Source organism: Pseudophryne corroboree, chromosome 12, assembly GCF_028390025.1.
Source record: "Pseudophryne corroboree isolate aPseCor3 chromosome 12, aPseCor3.hap2, whole genome shotgun sequence".
In the NCBI taxonomy this organism is placed as follows: Eukaryota; Metazoa; Chordata; class Amphibia; order Anura; family Myobatrachidae; genus Pseudophryne; species Pseudophryne corroboree.
Window position 1 is genome coordinate 23,089,621 of NC_086455.1, and position 27,551 is coordinate 23,117,171.

At 43.1% G+C, this 27,551-nt stretch overlaps 1 protein-coding gene across 3 annotated transcripts in view; it reads right to left on the bottom strand.

The window, feature by feature from the left end:
* Positions 1-294: 294 nt before the first annotated feature.
* Positions 295-27,551, bottom strand: part of RAB15 (RAB15, member RAS oncogene family) — a 71,067-nt gene continuing 43,810 nt past the window's right edge. For 2 of the 3 annotated variants that reach the window (XM_063947193.1, XM_063947192.1), the window contains exons 6-7: positions 5,138-5,203; positions 295-872 (exon numbers count right to left, since the gene is read on the bottom strand). In XM_063947193.1, coding sequence (XP_063803263.1) covers positions 717-872; positions 5,138-5,203 — 222 coding nt within the window. In that variant the 3' untranslated portion in view covers positions 295-716. Of the gene's footprint in view, positions 873-3,757; positions 3,801-5,137; positions 5,204-27,551 lie in introns of all 3 variants that reach the window. The other variant, XM_063947194.1, reaches the window with a different exon arrangement.

The window sequence follows — 27,551 nt, forward strand, 5'->3', positions numbered from 1 at the left end:
ACACCTTGCACCCATATATTATTCTAACCTCTCGGTGCCGGCACTGCAGAAATCGTCAAGAAAATTCCACTGCCTCCTTTCTCCCCCAGAGATTTACACATGCACAATAGAGACACCACCAGGAACATGGCGAAGGTGCCATGATGCTGAAGACCTGCACAGTAGAGTGTTCTCTGCAACTGCACAGGTGAAAGGGGAAGGAGCCTACATGGAGACTGCGCATGGACACCAACCTCACTTAAATTGCCCCAGGTCCCTAGAAATGTTTTACAATAAAAACCAAACTGCGAAGTATTCCATTCTTGTTCTTTATGCATAATGTACTTTTAGTATCTATTCTTTGTGTATAGGTCATATCACAGAACCACATATTTAGTGAAGGCATTTAAACTACTATATAAATATATTCTTAAAATGTCCATTGGTCATCATTGGTCCACTATGTCCATCTAGTGAATGCTCTGTGGACAACATCCATGGAAGTACAGTACATGCATACCGGAGTCCCTGTAAATTGTATTGAGAAGAGTTGGAAACAATGCATCCAACCTAAAATGTAAATTATAGGAGAATCAGAAGGTTCTAGTCTTGTTTAGTAAATAGGACCTTGAGCAATAAGAATTTTGGCATCTGTCAAAACTCAGAGAGCTTTTACAATACAACACTGCAAACACTTCAGTTTTAGCTGAACCTCTCCACTTCACAGTAGATCTTGTCTAGCACCAGCAAGATTTAGAGTTTCCCATTCCATCAGCTTTATGGCCATCCTCTTCAAGGTCGGCAAGATTCAGTTCATCGTTGGCTGCAATTCGTAAGCCATCCAATTCCTTCTTATGTGCCAGAAGTACCAGCTCCGTCAGTCTGGTGAATGACTGTGGATGATACAACACAGATTGGAACATAAGTTTAAAGACAACCATACAAATACCGCAGGGCACCTGCAAGGGTGCCATAGATTTGAGGTCCAGTACTAAATCAACAAAGGGGAGATTTATCAAAGCTTGGAGAGAGAAAGTACTCTCTCAGCCCCTGACATTTTACAGGCTGTGAGACAGTTAGGATCTAGTTGGTTGGTACTCTGTCCAATGTCTCTCTCTCCATGGCTTCGTACATAGACTCCTATATTTAAAAAATTACCTACCCATCACAGAGTAGATGCTACACGAGAACAGACACCCCTCTATACAGCTGCTTGGTAGTTGCTGAGGTAGCACCAATCTGAGGATATTTTAATCTTATTAATAATAATTTTATTTATATAGTGCTCTTTCTCCAAAAGGACTTGAGATGCTTTATAGACATCAAAAACAATGCACATAATACAGAAGGTGTAAGTAATACAGTGATAGACAAACCACAAAGACATAAAAGAAAACCTAGAGCGCACATAAGTATACTGCAGGATTTCTGTATGCATTTGGGTAATAACTTCCACGGGTTGTGTATCCCACCCTCACAGGTACCAAGTGAGGCAGCCATCTTGGGCTGACTGCATAGGATTAAACTGGGTGGAATAGTCTACCCCTAGAAGAGAGGACACAAAATGGGGCGATTTCAGCATCCTAATGCTAAGAGTAGGGTCGCAACGAAAGAGTCAGGTCCATGTATTTTTCATCCCATCCACAAGTGTACCAGATGAGGCAGCCATGTTTGGGTGCACTATGAAGGTTACACTGTGGAAAGTGAGCCATACAAGGGCCCCATGCATACATTTTTGAGTAGAATATTGTTCTTATATTTACTACCATTAATGTACATCCACTTTGGATGTCTTATTGTCATACAGATAACCCTTTAAGATGTCTCAACCAGAAGATATACTCTGCGGAGATGTAGGGTGGGATGTATCAATCATTGCAAGCATCCCACCACTCACTGCATGCATATCGGTGTTTACCGACGCTGAATGCATAAACACTTAAGCAAAGGACAGCGGTAAGAGATGTCCTTTGTGATGTGTGGACTTCTCGGTATATTAACCCGAGAGCCCGTCTATGCATGCATCTAGTGAAGCACGCACCTCAGGGATGCCGGGGGGGAGAGGATTGTATCCCTCTCAGCAAGGAAATGCTAAAGAAGCCCATAGGCATCTACAGCGCAATGACATCTAAAGATGGCTTTGCCCACCACTTGGTGCATATGAGGTAAGTGAGCAGTGGTTTAGCCGCATTTTGCTGCTTGATGCATCCCGCCCGTATCATGGTGAGGGATAAAGTACCAACCTACTGTATCAGCAACTGTCATTTTTTCAAACATGGACCTAGATTTAGCAAGCCTTGGAGAGTGATAAATTACACGGTGATGAAGTACAAACCAATCAGCTCCTAACTGTCATTTTTCAAACACAGCCTGTGACATGGCAATTAGGAGCCGGTTGGTTGGTACTTTATCACTGTGCTATTTATCACTCTCCAAGGCTTGATAAATCTGGGCCATAGGCGGTAAAATTTCAGTTAGGTGCTGATTGGCTGATACGCTCTCTCTCCCAGGGTTTGACCGGTGAGATTATGGTCTTGAAAATGGAGATATAAAAATATACCATATAATACACTATAGAAGCAAGGATGGACGTTTTGTCTTTCTTGGCTGGAATATAAACTCATTACACTAGCTAAAGTACAGTATTACCACTATGACTGCTTCTTTGGGGGAAATGTATCAAAGCTTGGATAGAGATACAGTGAATAGACAAAGTGCCAACCAATCAGCTTCTGTTATGTTACAGGCTATGTTTGAATAATGACAGTGATGAGCTAATTCGTTGCAACCTTAGGCTCTCTCAACCATCGCTCTTCCCGAGCTTTGATAAATCTCCCCCATTTTTTTATATGGTCAATGTGATTGATGGGCAAAACCAGTGCTGGCTTATAACCAGCATAAAATGTGAACAAAAGTGAACCCCTGTCCCTCACCACATAACAATCTAAAGGTGCATACACTTTGTGAGATTCGGGCTAACCCCGATTCTCCCTATGCGACAGGGGATAGGTCGGCAGCGCAAGCACATAATGACTGTGCTTGTGCGATACTGACTGTGCGATTTTGGCTAAGTGTCAATTTTAACTATCTTTTCTATGAGATAGTCAAAATGGACTTGCCTGAACAGTTTATCTAGGCTTGCGATGCCGACTGCGCATCGGCATCGCATTAGGATCGCAAGGTGACTTTCACCTTGCGATCTGCACTAACTTTTCTTACGATTTTGACTATATAGTCAAAATCGTAAGAAAATATCTCACCGTGTGCACACACCATTAGGAAGACCGGAAAGCAGAGTTTAATTCATTTAATAATTTTTGCTGAAATTTGTCAATAAGAAACTTTTGGCCTTCAGGTTGCCCTGAAAAGAAAATTATGATTCTCTAGGGCACCATGATGCAAGAAAGTTTGGGTACCACTGGTACAGTATAAACTTTAACAATTTAAAATCAGGATTTAAACTTTTTTTTTATTTAAATCAAAAGGTTTAATTTTCCAATGCTGCATATGTGTGGAAAGAAGTAGAGGATAGTTTGAAGGAATTAAGGCCCAGAGTTATCAAGCCTTGGAGAGTGATAAATTGCATGGAGATAAAGTACCAACCAATCAGCTCCTGTCATTTTTCAAACGCAGCCTATAACATGGCAGTTAGGAGCAGATTGGCTGATACTTTATCACAGTGCAATTTATCACTCTCCAATGCTTGATAAATCTTGGCATGAAGACATTTTTGGACCACTATAATCAAGTATTGGGACCTGCACATTTTCTCGCTTACTTTATGGACCCAAGTTACTGTGGTAGTTGTTTAACTGCAGAAACTGAAGAAAAAAAAGTTAGAAGCTCTTAAGTTTGCCAAAGAAAATATCCACATTCAAATACCCTTCTACAACACTAGTCAAGTTCCATGCAAAAGCAACCTCATCTAATATTGTCAACAGTGACACCAATCGATTGGTGGAAAATTCACATTGGTTCATTACCAGCTGAAGTTTCTGAACCAATCATGGTAGCAGTAGAGCAATTGCTGACCGCTGCGGCAGCTTCAGTAGGCAGAATATTTTCAACATTTGGCTTGGTGCAGTCGAAACCGAGAAACCACTTGGGTACTGACAGAGCTGCAAAATTTGTGCTTCTTTTTAAGGTGTTCAAAAAACCTAATGTGTAGGTTTATTCAGATGTACAGATCAGACAACTGCCAACTATTGTAACTTTTACCATCATTGCTGCTTCTTTCCTTTTGCAGTTTGTGTGATGTGTGTAGTTTGCTGCGCCATGCCACGATTCATGGCGAGTCTCAAGTCATTTAAATTAAATATGGTAAAGTCACAGTATTTTAAAAGAACTTAGTATTATTGTTTTACTTGGTTTGTTTACATGATTGTTTTATTTAAATTGGATTTTTCTAAAAATAAAACAATGGGAAAAAAAATAAATCAGATTTACATTTTTTAACAACAATAATAATGTAAACTTGTCAAACATCGGATTAACACATTTCTAATTTTTTGGCTAATTCAGCCAATGAGAACCCATACGTATGCCACGGATTTTGCACAGGCCTAATAGTGATTGGTGGACTAGGTGTGGGGTTGTTCTTCTCATCTCAATTTAGGGGTAGAATGAGTCAACTTTTGAGCAAATAACTTTATAGCGTGCATTGATGTTATTTTCCTAAAGCTTACTAACAGGTGGCCATCAATCTGGGAAGACTTCACTCGTTATTAGTAGCCATTAGTGTTTGAATACGTTCAATCTTTGTTAATTGGCAGGGGCCAATAATGAATTAGTAGTAAGGGGTGGTTGGCATGTGGGGAACTCTGCAGGCAGTTTTGGGGTACATGTGGGGTATTTCGTGGCACTGAGTATTAGTATGGGTGCAGAGGTAATTGACCCTTTTTGGGGGAGGAGGCCCACTGTACACAAGGAGAGGGAGACTGAAGGGAGCAGAGAGAAGTGGCAAGTGTGATTAATTAGATGGTTTTTCCTGTATAACTGAACACGGTGCGGCCATTTTATAGGTTACCAAACACCACTTGTGGCCCTTAAAGTGTATCCGGTTTCCCTATGAATCAAACCAGTTCCATATTTTGAACATTAGTGGAACGGTAAAATTAAAATGTACAGAAATGAACATAATACTCATCTGCTTTCTTACCTCTTTTATATTATAATTCGTGCAGGCACTTGTCTCAAAGAAATCCATGCCATATTCTTCTGCAAGCTAGAAATGAAACCACAAGGGAATTTTAAAATCACAGTCTTCAACAATGGCAGAAACTCAATAGCAAAACAATTTAAATAGAATACTCTTCTGTCATCTCCTAAAACGGAGGCTCTCAGACCACTGTCAAGATGACCTTTAACAAGGCCAAATTCCAAGAGTATAAGTAGCCGCCAGTTCCAAGTATGTTTACACTGTATAGTGCATATCCATGCCAAGGCTACATAAAAGGAATTTTTACCTTCTTAATGTTTATTTTTTAAAGCCTACCTTTTCTCATGCAAGCACTTTGGTTTTGGATACTCCTTAAAACCACAGGCATTTGAGTCATTGGGTGTGGTATTGAAAGTCGACAGTAACTAGGTCGACCACTATTGGTCGACAGTAACTAGGTCGACATGTTCTAGGTCGACAGGTCAAAAGGTCGACATGAGTTTTTCCATGTTATTTTAGTGTCGTTTTCTTCGTAGAGTGACCGGGAACCCCAATTAGTGCACCGCGTTCGCTCGCCATGCTTCGGGCATGGTGCCTTCGCTCCGCTACCGCTTCGCTCGGCACAGGTTACCGTTCCAATCGTAGTCCACGTGGATCATTAAGTATGAAAAGGTTCATAAAAAGAAAAAAATTGTGAAAAACTCATGTCGACCTTTTGACCTGTCGACCTAGAACATGTCGACATAAAGACCCTGTCGACCTAGACACCCTGTCGACCTAGTTACTGTCGACCAATAGTGGTCGACCTAGACATTGTCGACCTAGTTTTTGTCGACTTTCAGTCCGGATCCAGAGTCATTACGTAGGGTTCCAGTACTTCTGCTACTAAAATGTAGGAGCGGTCTAATCTCCTCTGATGCTTAGAGGGGATTATAGAGGCTTCGTGGTCAAAATACCACTTGAAAACTATGAAGCAAATCATCCATTAGGCAGCAAAAGCTTGTGGCAAGGGCCCAGTGGGCATGTAAAGGCCCAGATTACCCTAACCTATTTTTATAGTGCTTTTCTGACAAATGGAAAAAGTCCAAACAAGTATATTGCTCATCGACCCTTAGTGAGGTATTGTACTTACCAGACCCTGCTAAACTGAGGAACACTCCCCTGTTCCCCCTTAAAAACACTAATGCGGAGACAGGAGGGAAATTAAAAAGGAGAACACAATCAAAAGCACTGTTCCGACTGTGCCCATGAATGAGCCAATCAAAACCACTTAGGTGAAAGCATAGGAGGAGCAAGGCAGAAGAGTGAGGCCATGTTGGATAATGATGTAGAAACCATGAGGAAAGGATCACCAGTTATCGGTACGTTGACTTTACAACAGGAATTTAGCTATGGCAATTGATGCTTTGAAGGAAGGCTTGGAATGACCTCCACGCCGATATATGTAACCAATAGAATCCAAATGAAGTTGTACCATTCCATACATTATGATCTATTTTCTCAATGTTTAGTAAAGCCTTATTGACTAAGGGGGCTCTTCCAGATAACATGTATACAGTAGAGGAAAGCAGTAGGAACGGTTATCTTTTTGGAGGAGCGAAATGTTCTTTAACTACTGCAGTGCTGAGGCCATTTTGTGACGTTAGTGCTCGTCACATTACTATTATATATACACACAGACACATACACACTCTTTCCTTTTGTAAACATACAACCTGTGGCTAAACAATGAGGAATTGTTAGCCTGTACTGCCACCTAGTGCACTAAATACAATTAAAGTCTGAGATTAACACGCTACATAGGTCATTTTCAGGACTTCTATATATATTTTTATTTATTTATTTATTTATTTGGGGGGGGGGGGTCTTTAAAATTCTTTTGCACAGTGTGCTAACTAGGTTCACGTAGGTCGGACTATGCCAACCTATAGTCTATAATATTACATTTCTAACATTATCCAGCAAGATAAAGTTTTGGAATTCTCAGTTAAAATCCACCAATACATAAATATATCCAATGTGAATACAATGAACAACCCCATCTTTATATCTTTGGCTAAACAATAGCAAAGGATACCTAACCGGTATCTCTTACAGCCTTACATTATTCTATACTAGCCAATTCTATTTTTATTCATTAGGTGTCATTCCACGGCCCCTGATGGCACAATTCAGTAAATCCATGAAGAGGGCAGGGTCAAGCCGACACGATGCGCTAAGTATTTCCTTGCCCCTGTAACACCCCCAAATCTGAAATCCACCAGACGTTCCAGGAGAATATGGATCATGCATTATCATTTATATTTAAACATATTAACACCCTAAATAGAATGTTTATTCATTCATGTCTGCGCCGAATACTAATTTCTGCATATATATATATATATATATATATATATATATATATATATATATATATACACACATATATACACACACACACACACACACACACACACACACACACTAAAAGATCTTTGGAATGTTAGAGTAGAACAGACAGCAGTAGTAATAAAGTCTGGCGCAGATACCACACTGGTCTGTACTGAACCCTGCAACTGTTGTTAAAAAGTCATGGTAACCATTGTGCCACCAGCATCATTGCAAATTGTGTATTTATAAAGAGTTTCAAACTAATTCATGAAAATATACTTTGGTTTTTTTTGAGCATTTTTATGTGCCATAAAATATCCACAAAGGACCCAAAGGAAAAAAAAAAAAAAACAGGAGAGAAATAATTTTTAATATCTAAAATAATGTAGACTGCATATTAGTTCCCTGTGCTTCTCTAACAAATACTCAATGAAAGAGAGCACCCAGTTAACCACAATACAATTACCAGATTGCATCATATATATGGCAAATTAAAACGTGGGAGTGGACAGTGGACACATCAAATCTACCAAATGTACCAGCCATCAAAATGATATTATAGAAGGGCAGGATCTATTAACGTACAGAGCCACATCTGATGAGGTAGTCCGTATGAGTTTTTTCAGCTTCCGAGAAAAGAAAGGTTCTGATAAGTAAATATTGCAGAGATGGAAATGGCAGGTTTGGGGGAAGGGACTGGAATATGGAGGAAGGAGGAGTCAGAGATGGCATCCAGACTTCAGACTTGAGAAAGATATTCTAAACAGAGATGGATGCAGATGGAGGAGAGGGCATCTTGGCTGGGGGAAAGACCATAGCAGTTCCAAAACCAAAGTTGAGTTTCAGGAAGCTATCAGACATCCAGGAGCAGAAGGGTGACAGGCATGAAGCAGCACAGGACAGAAGGGAATATATTAGGGGAAGAGCGGTCAATGTGATCATTGTTGGCAAGGGAAGAGATATACAGTGAGAAGAGAAGGAGGGCATGGACAGAACCTTGAGGGGCAGAGAAAGGAAGGAGTAATAGAGGAGAAGTGCAGGTGGGTGTAGAGACAAAATCTGCCTGACACAAATATGACACAAATACTAGTGGCACAGATATGCATACCATTGTGGCTTTTTCAGTGTACACATACGTCTGAATAGGGACCCAAGTACGGTATTTATTATCATCATCCTATATTTATAAGGCGCCACCAGAGATCCACAGCGCCCAATTACAGAGTACATAAATGAATAATCAAAACAGAAAAACGGTGACTTACAGTTAAAGACAATATAGGACAAGTACAGGGTAAATAAACATAGCTACAGCAGCAGATGACACGGACACAAGTATCAGGGTGGCAGAACAGAGCGGGATTTGGTGCAGTCGAAGATGGTTTAAGTAAGAAAAGGATAAACACATGAGGGGAGAGAGCCCTGCTTGTGAGCGCTTACATTCTAAAGGGGAGGGGCAGACATACAGGGGTGACACAGATGGGGTAGACCGAGCGTGGGACAGAGGGTTAGGGTGAGATTTGGCTGGGTTTGGTAAAGAAGTGGGTCTTGAGAGCCCGCTTGAAGTTTTGTAGAAAGGTGGAGAGTCTGAGGGGGAGGGGTAGGGAATTCCAGAGAATTGGAGCAGCACATGAAAAATCTTGGCGATAGGAGTGGGAGGAAGTAATCAGAAGACAGGAGAGTCGGCGTGCATTAGCAGAGCGAAGTGGATGGGTGGTAGTGTGAGGTAAGAGATGTAAATGGGAGAGGAGTGGGTGAGGGCTTTGTAAGCGAGTGTGAGAAGCTTGAATTAGATTCTGAAAAGGAAGGGAAGCCAGTGATGGGCTTGTAAGAGAGGACGTAGTACATTTGGAGTGGAAGATGAGCTGGACAGCAGCACTGAGGATAGACTGGAGTATATACCAGTATGTACCAATTCCGCATCAGTCCCATGGTCTTTAGCCAGAAACAGTAGGTTTACCATTAAAAAATAAAAAATCCACATAATAAATTTACCATGGTAAGAGGAATGTGATGTAATGCTTCATGTACTCTCTCTGTTTCATACATAGCTTTCAGGAAACAATGAGGAAAATATAAAAAATTGTCTATTTATGAGGCAGAGATAAGCAAATTCCACAGCATTTGGTTTGTCTCTTATATTCTCAATTTAAGAAGAGTTAAACTATTAGCGCTCTATATTGCCTTCCCCATAGACCTTAATAGGGAGAGTAGCCTTTGTCAATTTAAAGAGCATGGAAAAGTCTAGCTTCTCACGGCTAGCAGATGCCATCGTGGGGTGGCAGTAGCACTATTGTAAACTTAAGATAACGGGGCTGATGCAGAGTTGAGCGCAAGTCAATTTTGCAAGACAAGTGTGAATTAAAAGACAGATGGCATCTACGTAGACCATTAAAAGGTCAACACCACATGGTCAATGGGGTCAAAAGGTCAACAGATGAGTGGTCGACCGTGCTTATGGATGACGGGTACAAACGGTCAACATGAACATGGTCAATTTTTTGGTTATTTCTCTAACGTCCTAGTGGATGCTGGGGACTCCGTAAGGACCATGGGGAATAGCGGCTCCGCAGGAGACTGGGCACAGCTAAGAAAGAATTAGGACTACCTGGTGTGCACTGGCTCCTCCCACTATGACCCTACTCCAGACTTCAGTTAGAATCCTGTGCCCGGCCGAGCTGGATGCACACTAGGGGCTCTCCTGAGCTCCTAGAAAGAAAGTATATGTTAGGTTTTTTATTTTACAGTGAGATCTGCTGGCAACAGACTCACTGCAGCGAGGGACTAAGGGGAGAAGAAGCGAACCTACCTAACTGGTGGTAGCTTGGGCTTCTTAGGCTACTGGACACCATTAGCTCCAGAGGGATCGACCGCATGGAACCGGCCATTGGTGTTCGGTCCTGGAGCCGCGCCGCCGGCCCCCTTACAGAGCCAGAAGCAAGAAGAATCCGGAAAATCGGCGGCAGAAGACATCAGTCTTCACCAAGGTAGCGCACAGCACTGCAGCTGTGCGCCATTGCTCCTCATACACACTTCACACTCCGGTCACTGAGGGTGCAGGGCGCTGGGGGGGGGCGCCCTGAGAAGCAATAAATACACCTTGGCTGGCAAATATATCACAATATATAGCCCCAGAGGCTATATATGTGATAAATACCCCTGGCAGAATCCATAAAAAAGCGGGAGAAAAGTCCGCCGAAAAAGGGGCGGAGCTATCTCCCTCAGCACACTGGCGCCATTTCTCCCTCACAGTTCCGCTGGAAGGAAGCTCCCTGGCTTTCCCCTGCAGTCTACACTACAGAAAAGGGTAAACAAGAGAGGGGGGGCACTAAATTTAGGCGCAAAATACATATATAGCAGCTATAAGGGGATATAATTTAATTAATCCCTGTATTATATAGCGCTCTGGTGTGTGCTGGCATACTCTCTCTCTGTCTCCCCAAAGGGCTTTGTGGGGTCCTGTCTTCTGTCAGAGCATTCCCTGTGTGTGTGCGGTGTGTCGGTACGGCTGTGTCGACATGTTTGATGAGGAGACTTATGTGGAGGAGGAGCAGGTGCCTATAAATGTGTTGTCACCCCCTGCGGGGCAGACACCGGAGTGGATGGACTTGTGGAAGGAATTACGCGAAAGTGTCGACTCCTTACATAAAAAATTTGACGACATGCCAAATGTGGGGCAGCCGGCTTCTCAGCCCGTGCCTGCCCAGACGTCTCAAAAGTCATCAGGGGCTCTAAAACGCCCGCTACCTCAGGTGGCAGACACAGATGTCGACACGGATACCGATACCAGTGTCGACGACGAAGAGACTAATGAAATGTCCAATAGGGCCACTCGTTATATGATTGAGGCAATGAAAAATGTTTTACACATTTCTGAAGTGACCCCAGGTACCACAAAAACTTACGCGCTTATCAAAAAAGGTGGCACTGCCGTCCCAAGATACGGCCGCCCTAAAGGAACCTGCTGACAGAAAGCAGGAGGCTCTCCAAAAAGCTATATATACACACACACTGGTATTATACTGAGACCAGCTATTGCCTCAGCATGGATATGCAGTGCGGCAGCTGCATGGTCAGACTCCCTGTCAGAGAACATTGACACCCTAGACAGGGACACTATATTGCTAAACGTAGAGCATATTAAGGACGCTGTCTTTTACATAAGAGATGCACAGAGGGATATTTGCCGGCTGGCATCAAAAATAAGTGCACTGTCCATTTGTGCCAGGAGAGGGTTATGGACCCGGCAGTGGACAGGGGATGCAGATTCCAAAAGGCACATGGAAGTTTTGCCTTATAAGGGTGAGGAGTTGTTCGGGGATGGTCTTTCAGACTTAGTGTCCACAGCAACAGCTGGGAAGTCAGCATTTTTGCCACATGTCCCCTCACAACCAAAGAGAGCACCGTATTATCAGGTGCAGTCCTTTCGCCCCCAAAAGAGCAGACGGGGTAGAGGCGCGTCCTTTCTGCCCAGAGGCAGAGGTAGGGGAAAAAAGCTGCAGCATACAGCCACTTCCCAGGAACAAAAGTCCTCCCCCGCTTCTTCTGCTAAGTCCGCCGCATGACGCTGGGGCTCAGCAGGCGGAGCCAGGTACGGTGGGGGGCCGTCTCAAAAACTTCAGCAATCAGTGGGCTCGCTCACAGGTAGATCCCTGGATCCTTCAAGTAGTATCTCAGGGGTACAGGCTGGAATTCGAGACATCCCCCCCCCCCCGCCGTTTCCTCAAATCTGCCTTACCAACGACTCCTTCAGAAAGGGAGGCTGTGTTAGAGGCAATTCACAAGCTGTATTCCCAGCAGGTGATAGTCAAGGTGCCCCTACTTCAACAAGGACGGGGTTACTATTCCACAATGTTTGTGGTACCGAAACCGGACGGTTCGGTGAGACCCATTTTAAATTTGAAATCCTTGAACACATATTTAAGAAAATTCAAGTTCAAGATGGAATCGCTCAGGGCGGTTATTGTAAGCCTGGAAGAGGGAGATTACATGGTATCTCTGGACATCAAGGATGCTTACCTGCATGTCCCCATTTACCATCCTCACCAGGAGTACCTCAGATTTGTGGTACAGGATTGTCATTACCAATTCCAGACGTTGCCGTTCGGCCTGTCCACGGCACCGAGGGTATTTACCAAGGTAATGGCCGAAATGATGATACTCCTTCGAAAAAAGGGAGTTTTAATTGTCCCATACTTGGACAATCTCCTGATAAGGGCAAGGTCCAGAGAGCAGTTGTTGGTCGGCGTAGCATTATCTCAGGAGATGCTACACCAGCACGGTTGGATTCTGAATATTCCAAAGTCTCAGCTGGTTCCGGCGACACGTATACTGTTCCTAGGGATGATTCTGGACACGGTCCAGAAAAAAGTGTTTCTCCCAGAGGAGAAAGCCGAGGAGCTGTCGTCTCTAGTGAGAGGCCTCCTGAAACCAAAACAGGTGTCGGTGCATCATTGCACGCGAGTCCTGGGAAAGATGGTAGCTTCCTACGAAGCGATTCCATTCGGCAGGTTCCATGCCAGAACTTTTCAGTGGGACCTGATGGACCAATGGTCCGGATCGCATCTTCAAATGCATCGGGGTTGATAACCCTGTCTCCAAAGGCCAGGGTGTCTCTGCTGTGGTGGCTGCAGAGTGCTCACCTCAGAGAGGGCCGCAGATTCGGCATACAGGACTGGGTCCTGGTGACCACGGATGCCAGCCTTCGGGGCTGGGGGGCAGTCACTCGGGGAAGAAATTTCCAAGGACTTTGGTCGAGTCAGGAGACTTCCCTACACATAAATGTTCTGGAACTGAGGGCCATTTACAATGCCCTAAGTCAAGCAAAGCCCCTGCTTCAAAACCGTCCGGTTCTGATCCAGTCAGACAACATCACGGCTGTCGCCCATGTAAATCGACAGGGCGGCACAAGAAACAGGACGGCGATGGCAGAAGCCACAAGGATTCTCCGATGGGCGGAAAATCACGTGTTAGCACTGTCAGCAGTGTTCATTCCGGGAGTGGACAACTGGGAAGCAGACTTCCTCAGCAGGCACGACCTCCACCCGGGAGAGTGGGGACTTCATCCAGAAGTCTTCCAACTGATTGTAAACCGTTGGGAAAGGCCACAGGTGGACATGATGGCGTCCCGCTTAAACAAAAAGCTGGAAAAATATTGCGCCAGGTCAAGAGACCCTCAGGCGATAGCTGTGGACGCTCTAGTGACACTGTGGGTGTACCGGTCGGTTTATGTGTTCCCTCCTCTTCCTCTCATACCCAAGGTACTGAGGATAATAAGGAGAAGAGGCGTAAGAACTATACTCATTGTTCCGGATTGGCCAAGAAGAGCTTGGTACCCGGAACTTCAAGAAATGATCTCAGAGGACCCATGGCCTCTGCCGCTCCGACAGGACCTGCTGCTGCAGGGGCCCTGTCTGTTCCCAGACTAACCGCGGCTGCGTTTGACGGCATGGCGGTTGAACGCCGGATCCTAAAAGAAAAGGGTATTCCGGAGGAAGTCATTCCTACGCTTATTAAAGCTAGGAAAGATGTAACCGTACAACATTATCACCGCATATGGCGAAAATATGTTGCGTGGTGTGAGGCCAGGAAGGCCCCAACGGAGGAATTCCAGCTAGGTCAATTTCTGCACTTCCTACAGTCAGGGGTGACTATGGGCCTAAAATTGGGGTCCATTAAGGTCCAGATTTCGGCTCTGTCGATTTTCTTCCAAAAAGAACTGGCTTCACTGCCTGAAGTTCAGACATTTGTCAAGGGAGTGCTGCATATTCAGCCTCCTTTTGTGCCCCCAGTGGCACCGTGGGACCTCAACGTGGTGTTGGGTTTCCTAAAGTCACATTGGTTTGAGCCACTCAAAACCGTGGATTTAAAATATCTCACGTGGAAAGTGGTCATGCTTTTGGCCTTGGCTTCGGCAAGGCGGGTGTCAGAATTGGCGGCTTTGTCATGAAAAAGCCCCTATTTGATTTTCCATATGGATAGGGCAGAATTGAGGACTCGTCCCCAAATTCTTCCTAAGGTGGTATCAGCTTTTCACTTGAACCAACCTATCGTGGTGCCTGCGGCTACTAGGGACTTGGAGGACTCCAAGTTACTGGACGTAGTCAGGGCCTTGAAAATGTATGTTTCCAGGATGGCTGGAGTCAGGAAGACTGACTCGCTATTTATCCTGTATGCACCAAACAAGATGGGTGCTCCTGCTTCAAAGCAGACTATTGCTCGCTGGATTTGTAGCACAATTCAGCTTGCGCATTCTGTGGCTGGCCTGCCGCAGCCTAAATCTGTAAAAGCCCATTCCACGAGGAAAGTGGGCTCTTCTTGGGCGGCTGCCCGAGGGGTCTCTGCTTTACAACTTTGCCGAGCTGCTACTTGGTCAGGGGCAAACACGTTTGCAAAATTCTACAAATTTGATACCCTGGCTGAGGAGGACCTTGAGTTCTCTCATTCGGTGCTGCAGAGTCATCCGCACTCTCCCGCCCGTTTGGGAGCTTTGGTATAATCCCCATGGTCCTTTCGGAGTTCCCAGCATCCACTAGGACGTTAGAGAAAATAAGATTTTACTCACCGGTAAATCTATTTCTCGTAGTCCGTAGTGGATGCTGGGCGCCCGTCCCAAGTGCGGACTGTCTGCAATACTTGTATATAGTTATTGTTAACTAAAAGGGTTATTGTTGAGCCATCTGTTGAGAGGCTCTGTTATGTTCATACTGTTAACTGGGTATAATATCACGAGTTGTACGGTGTGATTGGTGTGGCTGATATGAGTCTTACCCGGGATTCAAAATCCTTTCCTTATTGTGTACGCTCTTCCGGGCACAGTATCCTTACTGAAGTCTGGAGGAGGGTCATAGTGGGAGGAGCCAGTGCACACCAGGTAGTCCTAATTCTTTCTTAGCTGTGCCCAGTCTCCTGCGGAGCCGCTATTCCCCATGGTCCTTACGGAGTCCCCAGCATCCACTACAGACTACGAGAAATAGATTTACCGGTGAGTAAAATCTTATTTTTACCCCAAATCGCACCTCAACTCTCAGCCCTAGTACCTAAACCAAACCAACCCCTCCTGCAGCCTAACTCTCCCTCTAATGCATAACCCTAACCGTCCCCTCTCTAACCCCAATAACCATCCACTGCAGCAGCTTAACCCTAATGCTCCCCCTAGTGTCCATTTTTGTGTTGACCTTTCTCATGCCAACCTTTCAACATGTCGACCTTTTGTCACTGTCAATCTAATGCACGTCGACTATGTGGTGTCGGCCTTTTGATTGTAGGCCTAGACCTTGAAGATCTTTCATCCTGATAACTTTACAGGTACCTTTGCTCTGCGAATGCTGTGAAGCAGAGAGCATGCAATCACGGGTGATACAGATATGCATGTACTCCATTGCATTTCCTACCTCTAGGTCTGTAGGTTATTACCCAGTGTTGTACTGTTACTGGAATTCCAATTGTAAAGCGCAACGGAATATGCTGCCCTACATAAGAAACTGTCAAATACATTTCCACTTGTAGCTGAAGGCAGTTACGTGGCATTTGGATGTAAGCAACGTTTTGTAAAGTCCTATCAATGGAATTGCAGGGTAAGATATGCCTGTTTTCAGACCAATGTCTTGCCCCATGGTTAGGGGGTAAATTTACTTAGAGGGGAGTTTTTTAGAACTGGTGAAGTTGCTCAAGCAACCAATCAGATTCTATTATTCTCTAGAGGCAGCTAGATAAATGTTAAGTAGAATCTGATTGGTCACCATGAAAACTCCCACCTCAGTAAATTTACCCCATGGTGTGGTGTAAATGTGCACAGATACAGACAATGGCGTAGCTACCATAGGTGCAGGCAGTGCAGCTGCTATGGGGCCCAGAGCGGAGAGGGGCCTCCTTGCCTGTCAAAGTTACATGTGTTATATACATTTTTTGCCATTGGGTGGTACGTAGAGGTCCTTTCAAACTTTTTCCTTGGGGCCTGCACTATATCTAGGTATGCCCCTGGACCTGCTCATAGTTGTGTGGCATAAAATTAACTGGAGGGCATTTTAAGGTTATATAATATGAACCGGGGCACTGCAATGAGGCACAATATGAACGGGGAGCACTATGCATAATAATGTGAAATGAACTAGGGCACTATTATAGGGCAGAAAATTAACAACTGCTGCAGAGAAGGGTCTCTAGAAGCATTGGGACAGGGGCCCCATCAAAATGTTGCTATGGGGCCCACAATGTCCTGGATACTGATGACCATTATGAAATCATCTCTCAGGACAGTGCTGTCACATAGATACATACAACTTAGCAAACTGGTTTATAGCCACATTTGTTGCCACTATGGCAATGTGACTAATTAACAGCAATCTGCATTCAATTATGCATCATCTACAACATCCTCAAATAAAAGGAAATTTTATTTTTGCCACCTAAATATATAACATTTTCATATTACTACTAGAGAGAAAGACGACTTGTAAAAAACGGTGTAAGAACCTTGGCCAGTCGGATTTGCACTTGTGACGCTGTGTATAGGACTGCTTAGTAATTACTATACAAATGCTAAATGCGTTAATGTTCTAAGCATAATAACAAGTCATTGGAATTCATATACAATATTACAGCTATGAAAAACTGTATTTTCATAGTCTGATATAGGAGCTAACTGTCAATGTTTGCACATTAAATACGGTATGTTAGCTAGAGGCGGGAAGTTCCTTATCATCAAGGATGTTAGGATAACATTTACAAAGATAAGAACGAATTCACGCACTCACTATACTATATAATCAGCTTCTCGCCTTATTGACATGTGTACTGTGGTTTATAGTTAAACACATCGTTTACAAAAGGATTATACTATCCTTACACAGTAGGAACAATCAGAAAGGATGTTCTCCATTATTTTGTTACACATATGAAACACCATTCAGTGGCAAACGCAAGATTTCTACAGGGGGGTTTCCAAATGCAATCCACAGTCTCCCACTCTGCTGAACATTGGAGCAAGTGCGGGAGTCTCGGGGAGCGCCAGAAGAACCTAGTAACAACCCTGGACATTAATGTAAATATTGGTCTATTTTTACATTGGATAATGTATGGAATACAGTATTAATATTTAATACTATAGATGGCCTACACAATAGGCTGTATCAAATATTTAAATAATATAAATAAGATAAGTGGTCAGGAAAAGTTAAACATACTATAATAAATAAATAACAAACATAATAGAACCAGTACTGCACTCTCTAAGCGCACATTCTCCCACCTGATGGTAAGGCTCCTGTCTTTTCTTTCTTGTAGCTACTCTCTGGTCCAGTGCACTGATTGAGGGCTCAGACCCACCTAACATAACTTGGCAGAAGTAGCTGCCACCACTGGACATGTGCAGCAGCTCTGCTCTGTCCCTTACACTATGATGTGGCGGCAGTTCTAGTAATTGTATTATTTACCATTGCTATTGTTGTCATAATTTGAGCCACTTGCCAAGAGGAGGGGGGTTTCCAGGCAACCGGAAACTCCCCCTGCGTTTGCCTATGCCATTCTCCTCATTTACAATTACATCATCTACAGTAGAACAGGGAACCCTTACAAGGGATTCAAACCATGTAATACCCCTTTTACTGTACACTGCCAGCATATAACACGGGTTATTGCATATGAGCGTGCATAACCAGTGTTGCTGGTTGGTGTAAAAAACTCGAGTTGGAATAATATGGGTCGAGTGACCCGGTATTCCAACTCTGGTAGTTTTACAGGATTGAACACTGGTTCAACCCGGCAAACTGTGCAGTGTAAAACGCATCATTCACAGTTATGTACAAGCGGCCCATTACCCGGGGGCCCATCCCCCTCCTCTAGGAGTCAGGATCCAGACTGTAAACTTGAATTACATATAGTATCCCTATAAAGTTGGGTACATGCTAGACAATCTTTTGGACACGGTCGTTCAGCGACGAATCGTAATGATAAATCGTCCAGTGTGTACGCACTATTGCATTCTGTGAGTGGTTGTCTCGTCTTTTGGTTGGCCCTACATGCTGCTCAATCTGAGGATGCTGTTAACGATGTTTAGCACATCGTTCAGTGTGTATGCACTATCTACATATACACCCGATATATCGCTAAGGACCAAACAACCTAATGATACACAATATATAGCATTCGGTCGTTAGTAAGATTGCACAGTGTGTATGCACTATATTGTTTGACTGGGAGTTTAAGTGAAATCGTTGATAACATTGCATAATTTGCCCGTCGTCTATTGTGTACCCAGCTTTAGACTGTCCGCTACCTGGTGCAGCAAGACCACGGATGAACATGTGCGCTTGTTTGCTTCTGCAGAAACGACATCAAGATTCGCTAGGGTTACCACCTCATCTCTTTAATTCTGGACAGTGGACACAGATTACACAGGTTCGGTGGCTGGCTGACTTCAAGGCTCCATTTCGCCTGGTTTTAATAAACCACAGAACCTGTGTAATTAATGTGTCCAGAATTAAAGGGATGAGGTGGTAACCCTAAGATTCGCTCTCCTGCCAAATCAAAATAAGAGGTCATGACACACCACTTTCTTACCTCTCATTGCTGTGACCTTTAAAATCAATGTTCCTGCTGGTGACTGGAATGTCATTGCAACTCTGAATTCTTTCACTAATCTACAGTCAAGTCATCCCAGTGGCAAGATCTTAGATAACGGAATTCCTTTTACAATGGCCTGTATTTCACCTTCGCTAGACATACACAGTTTTCATGGAGCTTTAAACACTGACCAATCAGTACCGGGGGCCCCTATCACATGTACAGTGCATCAATATGGTATTTATATTTAGACAGATCATCATCATCATCATCATGTGCTTAATTACTATACAGATGACATATACTGCAATCCCATATATATACATGCCTCACTAAGACCCTGCCTATATACACACGGAATATATAGAAACACAGCACTTCTGTAGGTAGCATTGCAGACTGTATATTTTCTAGGTTACACCTCACTTTTAAGCACCTGCCGTATACACACAAATTGATTGAGTTTAACAAACAGTAATTAAGTCACTGTATTGCCTTTGGTGAGGCATGTATGGGAACAGTAGCTGACAGAGTGTTGGTCTTTAAAATCAACATTTTGGAGGCTCCTAGAGCATCTCCGGGAAAGTTATTGCTTTATATTTAAAAACGCATGAATATGGGCACTCTCAACATGTAGAGTTAGCTCCAGTGTATTAGCAGGAAGACCTTGAAGTGACAAGTGGCTTATAATATCATTGCAAACCTATTTAATAGAGATTCACTGGCTCACAGCAGTGTGCCGAGGGGTTTTTCTGTATTTTATACGCAGACCTCCCAAGCAACCTGGATTCGGTGGGGCAGTCCCACTTTTCCGGCACTGTCCCGCCAATCCACCTGCAGGCTCCAGTGAATGAATGTGAACGAATGCTGTGTGCATGAATGAATGGATGGATGGACATGACTAGGTGGGCCAAGTGGTTCTTATCTGACAGCAAATTCTTTGTTTCTATGAATGCTGAATCCAAACATTAGGTAGATGGACTGGGGGCAGCCCTGGAGCTTTGAGTAGCGCTGGTCATACCCCCAGCATAACAAATACACAGGGCACGGTGCATGGCCATGTACCCATACCAAGATGCCACGCACCATGTTCCAAGACCACATCCCTCTTTTGTACACACTTATATGGATATATATTTACACACACTTCATATAGATCCATAAAATGACTGAAATCCAATTATACCATCTTAGCATATTTTAATACAAGATATTTAGACACACAAATTACAGTCATTGGCTGCCTGTTGGTATCTGGTCTTTATGTCGACACTCATTATGTCGACCCACTAGTGGTTGACATGGTCACTAGGACAACATGGCAAAGCTCGACACGAGTTGTTTTTTTTTTCACTTTTTCATACTTTACGATCCACGTGGAAAAATGGGAACCTGTAGCGGAGCGAGGCACCTTGCCCGAAGCATGGCGAGCGAAGCAAGCCATGTGAGGGTTCACTGTGCACTAATTGGGGTTCCTTGTCTCATTACGAAGAAAACGACACCAATAAAAATTACAAAAAAAACAAACAAACTTGTGTCGACCTTTTCCCATGTAGACCTAATGACCAAGCCGACCTATTTCAGGTGTTGACCCAGTCACTGTCGACCAATAGTGGTCGACCTAATGACTGTCAACCTAGTTACTGTTGACCCAATGATCCATCTCCGTGCTTGTTATGTGCCCCGTCCAGGCCCGCCATCAGGGGGGTGCTGCAGGTACAGATGTCCCGGGCCCGGCCTCTGACAGAGAGGAGAGGGCCCGAGCCGCTCATGCCGCCGTCCGCCCGCCGCGTTGCTCCACCCATATTACAGAGTTCTTCTGGCACTGTCAAAGGAGGGGGAGCGGACGCTGCAAGCTTCTATTGTAAACGTCACTCCAAAAATGGCCACAGCCTCAGAGGAGATAGTTATTAAAGATACTAGAGGAGGCTCCTGTAGTATCTTTAATAACTGTCTCCTCTGAGGGGGCGGCCATTTTGACAGAGACTTTTCAATAGAAGCTTGCACTGTACTCTCCCCCTCCTGTGACAGTGCCAGATCTCGGTCATGAAAAGGGGGCGGAGCTACATGATTTCAGATTGAACACACCCCACCCAAATCTAACTCTCTCTGCACATGTTATATCTGCGCCCCGCCCCGCCCCCCAGTTCACGTGGTTTTGCCCAACTGCTAACAAGCTTGCTGCTGAATTGCACAACTCTGAATTAGGCACCCAGTCCTTAGGACTCCAACCAGTTCATGTTATCCAGGTCTCATCACAAAATGATAAGTGACATTAAGTAGCTCCACCTGTGGACCTATTAAAATCTGTCAGTAATGAGTGCACCTGTGCTCCTGCAGGATGACCTGGGAAATGTGTCAGTGAGTAATGAGTACACCTGTGCTCCTGCAGGGTGACCTGGAAAATGAGCCAGTGAGTAAGGAGTATACCTGTGCTCCTGCAGGGTGACGTAGAAAATGTGAACTGTTTGGGGGTCCTGAAGACAGAGTTCGAGAACCACTAGATTGATTATTTGATTTGCTTTAAAAAACCTAAACAGTTTCATAAAGGCAATTTTAAAAACACAGAGCATATGCTTAATTTTCTTCCAGACATTACTCTGCATATGGGTTCTCAACTACCAAATCCCAATCTAAAACCAATCAGGGCCAATCTAACTGATTGGGCACAGTGGAAAGCAGAGTGGGTTGATGGCCGACATCTGTGGGGTGCTGTTAGGTTGTAATAAGAAGGTTTCCTTTACTGAAACAAGATGGCTGAGCCCAGTGCATTGTGGTTAAAATCTATGTGTTGCATGCACAGCATATCAGATAAATTGACACTATCAAATCAATACATACTTATCTGTTTGTACATACATTTTCTCCTTAGTTCATGGTCCACTGAAAATGTTGTTCAATGTTTGAACATTGCCTGTAAAATAAAATAAAGGGTTAATATATATCTACATGCATCAGACACTTCTTAGTGTTCAAAATGTCAAATCCAACTACACGTAAAAGGCATTCTTGTGGATCCAGTTTTACATCGACCTAGTTACGATCAGTGGGCTCCTTAGTAACTAATAACAGATTTGCACTAACCAAGCATAATAAGGTTTCAAAAGTTTTATATACTACAAATAACACACACACACACACACACACACACACACACACACACACAGGGAGCCTAATTCTGAGGTGGGAGTAGGAATGGCCATCGACCATCGATGTTAATGGTCTATGCCCAATGATGAATATTTTTACCATAATGGGGGAGAACCAGTTGGGTTCCTTCCATCTATAGTACAGAACCATCCGATGGTTCGGGGGGGGGGGGGGGGGGGGGTCCTACAAGGTGATGGGACATGGAGCCCAGCTCCACCCCCTGATGCCCCACCCCCAGGCTCTGATTGCCCCACAGCCCAGTGAATAGTAAAGCAGGGATGGCCATCGGTGGGTGAAACCATTGATGGTTCTCTTGCAAATGGTTTTATACCATCGAGGTTAACCACCAATGGTACCATCAATTGAATTTCACAGATGGCCATCCCTAAGTGGGAGTAAAGCAAAAAGTAGCAAATAACTTTGTATCTGGAACACACTATGTTGCAATGCAAGGGTTGCAAATACATTTATTGTTTTGGCATGTAGGGTAAATACTGGTGGCTTTTCCATGTAGCCCACACATGCGGAACAGTTTTACTTCTGCATTGCAATCTCAATTTGAGTTGTGCGCCACACCCCTCTCAAATCTAAATTTTTTTGCACATTTTAAACCCCATTACCCCCACCATGCAGCGCAACATGGTTTAGCCAAGGTGCAAGGTTACTTTCTTTTGTTGTTTTTCTCCAACCTCAGAATCAGTCCCACAATATCTTGGCTTAATACCAGTGGTTCTCAAACTGTGCGCCTAGGTAACTTGGGGTGGATTGGTGATCTAGGGCCAATTAAAATTATTTATGGTCAATGTAATAGGCAAAACCAGTGCTGGTGGCTCCCAATTATAAACTATGTGGACAACCAGAAGCAAATCCTGTCCCTCATCACACAACGATGAGCCATTAGGAGTGAAAGAACACAATATCCTGCACCACACGCACAGGTTTCATTTTGCCACTATAGCAATGGAGATGCCACAGTTTTGATTAATCATTAATGTTCTTTCATACAACAGACCAGTTCTATACACAACAATTCACTTCAGTGTATGGACTTCGCAAAACTAAGATCTCTGCGTGCAGGTTCTCCGAGAGATTGGTCAGGCTCAGTTCTAGGGGAGGGCATTAATTAGCCAGTAGGGGTACAGAGCCTGACATTTTGTACCCACTTTACCCCCCTCTTAGGACTCGTCTTCAACCTTTATTATGATATTATGAGGAACTTCACCTCAAAAAAATAAAATAAAAACACACACACACACACACACACACACACACACACACACACACACACACACACACACCAAAAGTGGAATGAGCACTCTCAGAAATACCTCCATTCACTTCTCTAGCTACATTACCATAACAATGTACACGTTAATGTCCTACTGAAAACAAAGCCATTCCATGACCCTAAATGCACCTACGTTTTTTCGGGCCTTAATATTTACATTACACGGCTGATCTGATGGCTGAAAGCCTCAGATAATGTAATGTGGATTATGGAAATGAAATATTTTTCAGTGACCAAACTATCAGCAGTCAAACAGTCCAAACACAAACGTTGCTTATTCCTGGGACAGCATATAGGTAGGAGATCTAAAAACCATTCACACAAACCTCAATTCTTGAAGCTTAAAAAAAAAAAAAAAAAGGGGATATATGACCAACCATGCCTGGGATGGAACTTCAGCAGACTGGGGCTGCACTTATATGAATAAGGAGCATGGATGGTTTAAATGGTGGGTGTACAGGGTTTCATTTTGTCCCGATTCTTTCTTTTCTATTGTTGGAAAGTATAAGCAAGGATACATTGGGAAAACTTATTTCTAATGCTTCTCTCTCTAATATAAAGGAAAACGCACTTTAAACCAACTGGAAAAAAATAAAAATAAAATAACAGCAGTCTTTAGCTGTTGGTGCAAATCTGTTATTTGTTACCATTACAACATTTGAATTTTACAAGATCTGATGCAGATGACTAATGTAAAACCAGATTATCTAATAGGTAATCAAGAGAGGATAAGAGGGGATGCAATCAATTTGCCGGCTGTCGGGATCCCGGTAAATAGTATGTAACCCGATAATATGGGGCCAAACCCGCTTCATACCTAGGGCCGTATGGTATCTAAGGGGTCTATTTACTAAGCCCTGGATGGAGGTAAAGTGGACAGAGATAAAGTACCAGCCAATCAGCTCCTGTCATTTTTCAAACCCAATCTGTGACATGGCAGCTAGGAGCTGATTGGCTGCTACTTTCTCTCTGTCCGATTTACCTCCATCCAGGGCTTAGTAAATACAGGTTGAGTATCCCTTATCCAAAAATCACACATTTTTTGTTCACATACTGAGATAATGACACATATACATACATACATATATTATATTATATTATATATACATACACATAATATATAATATATATTTCATTATCTCAGTAGGGGACCCAAAAATGTGGGATTTTGAACTTTTGATAAGGGATACTCAACCTGTAGACCCCTTAATCTGGCTCTGTTCTATGTTCATGTCCGAACGTAGGGCATATAGAACTGTACCAAGTCTCTTTTTAAACGTCTTCTTCACACACTCACAATTCAGAACAATGTGAATCCATACAGTTTTCTTATAGGAGAATTCATATTTTGAACACCAAGATGCATCATTTTGTTCATATGTAGATATATATTATGTATCCCTTTTCTATTTTATTATACAGACATGTGCTTAAAATCTAAACATTAGCGCAGAATAATGGCACCACAAACAGATAAAATATTTAGATCACATTCTTAACAAGAAAGTTGCATTAATCCCTAGGTTTGCACCCAAAGATAGTGTAAACTGCAGCAATAAAGATAGATATAGACATAAAATTATCTTTCATCCCGCTAGGATTTATTTACCTAGTATTCTATAAAATCCCTTTTTTTTTTTTTTTTTAAAACACCTTCTAATTATATATTTTTTAAAAAGCATTATAGGAAGCTGTGTTACGAAACTGAAAATATTTCAAACATTATTACATTTGTTTTTCAAAGCCCTAAAATCTAAAACTAAAGGATTTTTTTCACCTTTTGCTGTCAAACAATAAAGAACGTAGCTTTCAGTCCTTGCCCAGTTGACCGCAATATAGGGGCTCCCACATCTGGGTCTCCCAATTTTTTTCTCTAGGATTTTCTAGGTTCTCACAGTGCATTAGGATAGCAGTCTTCTGTAGTCTAATATAACTGGGGCGCAATTTTTTGATGGAGACTGACTCTGCACAGGATGAGCGTTTCCCAGAAAGGGGAGTTCATTGGTTCAAGTAAGGAGGGGCGGGGGTAAGAGTGAAAGAGAGTTACTTTTTAACGCTTCCATCCGAAAAGTTGCAGTTAGTCTTGCATAAAATGGGGGCTCATTACATAGAAAAAGGCAGAGTGTGATGGTGAAATAAAGTCTACCTCTGCCTTTCCCAAATCACAAGAGACTACTCCTCTACTACTCCTAATATTACAATGCCACAGGGACTATGTAAATTAGTGAGATGGAAGAATGCCACCATAATCTGATCAGGTTTAGGATATGAAAAACTTTGATATTTTTATATGCAAGCAGATTATTTTTACATATTGCGATTTATTTCTTCAAAGTGTGTTTTAAAACCAATTTCTCCAACTTGCAAAAATAACATTTTAACCATTCTTATGAACACCAGGGCAATAATGAAACAGCAAATGTTACATGGTTTCCTCTAGCAGGCTTTGTAAGATATCTCCCCTAGGTCAGGGTTATACCGCTAAGGGGATGGAGGGAAAAGGTTAAATACGCAAATGGTCTTGATCCAAAAGTCTAAAATGGAATAACATTTAGCTCATTGGTAAATATAAAGCGAAACAATAATACATGTAAAAGTGCACACAACTCGTTTACAAATGTTTATGGGGGCTTCAGGTAGAATTGCTGGACACACAACTGTATAACGTATACAGTAGGGACATTTATCTGCTGAGAACACATCCGAAAAGCATTTCCACATACCAACATAAGCAGATACATACTTGGTTACCATCATGATTTCACATTTATCGCCATAACATGTGGACTTTAAACACAAGTTTAGTTAAATATAAAATAGCTACTAGTAACATTCACCAATATATAAATAGGTCAACGACTTCTCTGAAGATATGCAAGATTTCTATGAATACTGATATTAGAGATTTCTATGCAGGAAAATGTTTGCTGAGGCCGCAGTACCTCTGCGCCCCCCCCCCCCCCCCCCCCCCCGCCCCCTCATCCTCCCCCCTATGTTGGGCACCAGTCAGATTTGGAAGCAAGGAATCTATAATAATCCATTTTGCAATGCAAGGGGGAGGAAACACCTTTACATTGTTTCTGTGCAGGGTAAATACTGGCTGCTTTTGCATGTAGCCCACAAATGTTAGACCGCTTTATTTTTACACTACAATTTAGTTTGGACAAATCTCACCCAAATCTCAAGGGGCACACACACAGGAAGATAAAAACGAAGGATGATATGCATGATAAAGATGCGCACTCCCTTGGGTCGTTATAGTTTATCAACTGAACATGCAATTCAATGTAGGCTATATCTTTCATGCATGTTCAGAGATGGGAGGGGTAGGTCAGTGAACGATGATGTTCACTATATCGTTCAGTGGGGATGTAGTCATGTGACCAGCAGTCAGGAGACAGACGGTCACATAACCTCCCCCTACTTCTCGCCCCCTCACAAACCCAACGGTCAGCATGCCGACCAAGAGGGACTTTTCACACTCACGGCAAGGGGTTTGTTGCATTACACAATTCATTAATAAATACTCGCTAGCTGATGCACATGGGTGTGGTATGGAAGGTAGATAGTAACTAGGTCAACAGTATCTAGGTCGACCACTATTGGTCGACAGGTCAAAAGATCGACATGAGTTTTTCATATTTTTTGGGCGTTTTCTTTGCAGAGTGACCAGGAACCTCAATTAGTGCACCGTGTCCCCTCGCATGGCTCACTTCGCTCGGCACAGATTACCGTTCCAATCGTAGTCCACGTGGATCGTCAAGTATGAAAAGGTTCAAAAAAAGAAAAAAATCGTGAAAACCTCATGTCGACCTTTTGACCTGTCTACCTATAACATGTCGACTTAGAAACTCTGTCGACCTAGATACTGTCGACCTAGACACCGGATCCCGATGCACATCAAGTAGAATTGGAAGTACACATCACTGGTGTTGAAAAATGATGCATATTCATGAAAACTTCACGAGTATAATTTATCGGGCGAGTCTGTATTTTATTAGCATAGATTAGTTTCATCAGTTATCGGATTGCAGTAACTGG